This window comes from Episyrphus balteatus, chromosome 2 (assembly GCF_945859705.1).
Source record: "Episyrphus balteatus chromosome 2, idEpiBalt1.1, whole genome shotgun sequence".
Lineage (NCBI taxonomy): Eukaryota > Metazoa > Arthropoda > Insecta > Diptera > Syrphidae > Episyrphus > Episyrphus balteatus.
In genome coordinates this window covers 24,341,246-24,343,248 of record NC_079135.1, presented here as the reverse complement: position 1 = coordinate 24,343,248, position 2,003 = coordinate 24,341,246, and the positions used below count along the sequence as shown (strand labels likewise).

General features: G+C 33.9%; 1 protein-coding gene across 1 annotated transcript; it reads left to right on the top strand.

Moving 5' to 3' along the window:
- The first annotated feature begins 608 nt into the window (after positions 1 to 608).
- LOC129911571 (ubiquitin-conjugating enzyme E2 T-like) lies at positions 609 to 1,397 on the top strand. The gene is made up of 3 exons (XM_055989403.1): positions 609 to 785; positions 842 to 1,027; positions 1,080 to 1,397. The coding sequence occupies exons 1-3, from the start codon at positions 713 to 715 to the stop codon at positions 1,343 to 1,345; spliced, it is 525 nt and encodes a 174-aa protein (XP_055845378.1). The 5' UTR covers positions 609 to 712; the 3' UTR covers positions 1,346 to 1,397.
- The last annotated feature ends 606 nt before the right edge of the window (positions 1,398 to 2,003 follow it).

Here is a 2,003-nt window from a genome sequence, read left to right as displayed (position 1 = left end):
GGACTTGGGAAGCCCCGAGAGAATCAACTTTCCATTTATCACCCCGATTTGTATTCATTTTATTTAATAGAAATCCTCCAAAAGACTTCAATAGCATGAACACATCTAATAATTTCATACCAAAAATATTTGGGTTATGTCGTTTTCCAAAATTCAAGGAGTGACACTCCTAGCTATATAATCACTCCGAAAGGAGTGATTTCAAATTCCAAAATTGAAAAAGGAGTGAATTTTTGGAGTGAATTCTTCACTCCCAAAATTTTGAAGGAGTGACGGAGTGATTACCAATTCTTATACATTTGACTTCATGGACTGACTGTCAAATTGTTGGGTGGTTGTTTTAACTTTTTTTTGAGGGAAATTATACTTATTTACAAAAAAAATTCAATAAAGTATTGTAAAAAATCACTAAAAGTGAATTTAAAAGATTGTGTTATTATTTTATTCATTATTTCGTATTACAAACACATGCAAAGCAAACGTCAAATCACTCCACTTGTCAAATTCTTCGTGAACAAATTCCAAAATTGCACGAAAAAGGAGTGATTCACTCCCATAATTTTGGAAAACCACATTATTATCTCTACCCTCTACTGTAATTGTCAAAAATTCCGTATTTGTTGTTATGGGATGGCGCTAAATTTAAAATCAAAAAGTAAACAAATGACAAAGTATTAAAGGACTAAAGCACAATTTGCACTCCCAGTAAAATATGTATTCCAAAATCAAATCAAATAGAATACCTGTTGAACTACAGCAAATCGAAAAGACACAAGATGCCCACGGTAACTTAATTCCTTCCCTCTTTTCTCACCATTCAAAGCTTACTTCCATCTTACAGGTATATCTTGCATTCCCAAAACTGATTCCGATTTTTCCAGTTTAATAGCCACAATCCCAGGACCCAAAGACTCTCCTTATGCCAGTGGAATGTTTGAATTAAGCATTATAGTTGGTGACCAATATCCATTTAGACCACCGACTTTTAAGTTCATTACACCAGTTTTTCATCCAAATATTGATAGCAGTATGTTAATTCTTCCTTTTATTTTTGTCTTAATTTAAGTTCTTATTCGTAGGTGGTCAAATATGTCTTGATTTGTTAAAAATGCCTCCAGTTGGTACTTATAATCCTGCAATAAGATTAGAATCAATCTTGTTGTCTATTCAGCTCCTCCTAGCCAATCCAAATCCAGATGATCCATTGCAAGGCGATGCTGCTGATTTGTACAAAAGTAATCTTGAAATGTTTAATCAAAAAGCTCGGGACTATACATATTTGCATGCAGTTAAAAAGGACTCAGAGGAAGAAGTCCCATCTAAGAAGCAAAAGTTGTCACAGTAATTTTTGTCTTGGTTTTTTGTTCATTTATTTATTTTTCATTAAAGTTTCTATTTACACTACAAATTCTTAGTTGTAGGGAGCTACAAATAAGCTGCGATATACAATCAGAGGTTAATTATTAAGTAAGAGTTCGCAAGTATGTCGCACAGGGTCGGACTGGGGCAAAGGGGCCCGGGTGGCAAAATGATAAAAGGGCCCAGTGCCGCGGCTGCTTCCTCCACGGAACTAAAAAAAAATTACCTACAATAGATACCAAAAATATTTTAATTTTTGTTTTGGCTGTAAAAGGAAAGTATACTTTTATCAAGATTTTTGGTGCTTCACATCTTTCTTTTAACGTTTCTAATTTTAAAACTAAATAAATAGAGTTTGGGAACAGAGCCCCAAGAGGCGTAAGTTGAGCTGCTGGGGCCCCGGGCCAAGACTTTTGAGGGCCTTTGGTGTCTTTATTTTTCCTTCTAAGAAAATGTACCTTGTTCTTTCCTTTTAAAAACTTTTCAGATTGTTTGCATTCATTTAGAAATTCAGAGTTTTTTTTGAAACTGAAAATATTCGCTCTCATTTTCCTTATTAGTATATTTGGTGAAAAAAAAATCATTGTTGAAGATATCCAAAAGGATACCCTTTTATTTATTTTGGGGTCCCTGTGTGAAAAAGC

Excerpts from the sequence above, each read along its gene's own strand:
- LOC129911571 (XM_055989403.1), top strand. The coding sequence starts at position 713 with ATGTATTCCAAAATCAAATCAAATAGAATACCTGTTGAACTACAGCAA. Across the intron at positions 786-841 it reads AAAGACACAAGATGCCCACG|GTATATCTTGCATTCCCAAA; the intron begins GTAACTTAATTC and ends TCCATCTTACAG. Across the intron at positions 1,028-1,079 it reads TCATCCAAATATTGATAGCA|GTGGTCAAATATGTCTTGAT; the intron begins GTATGTTAATTC and ends TCTTATTCGTAG.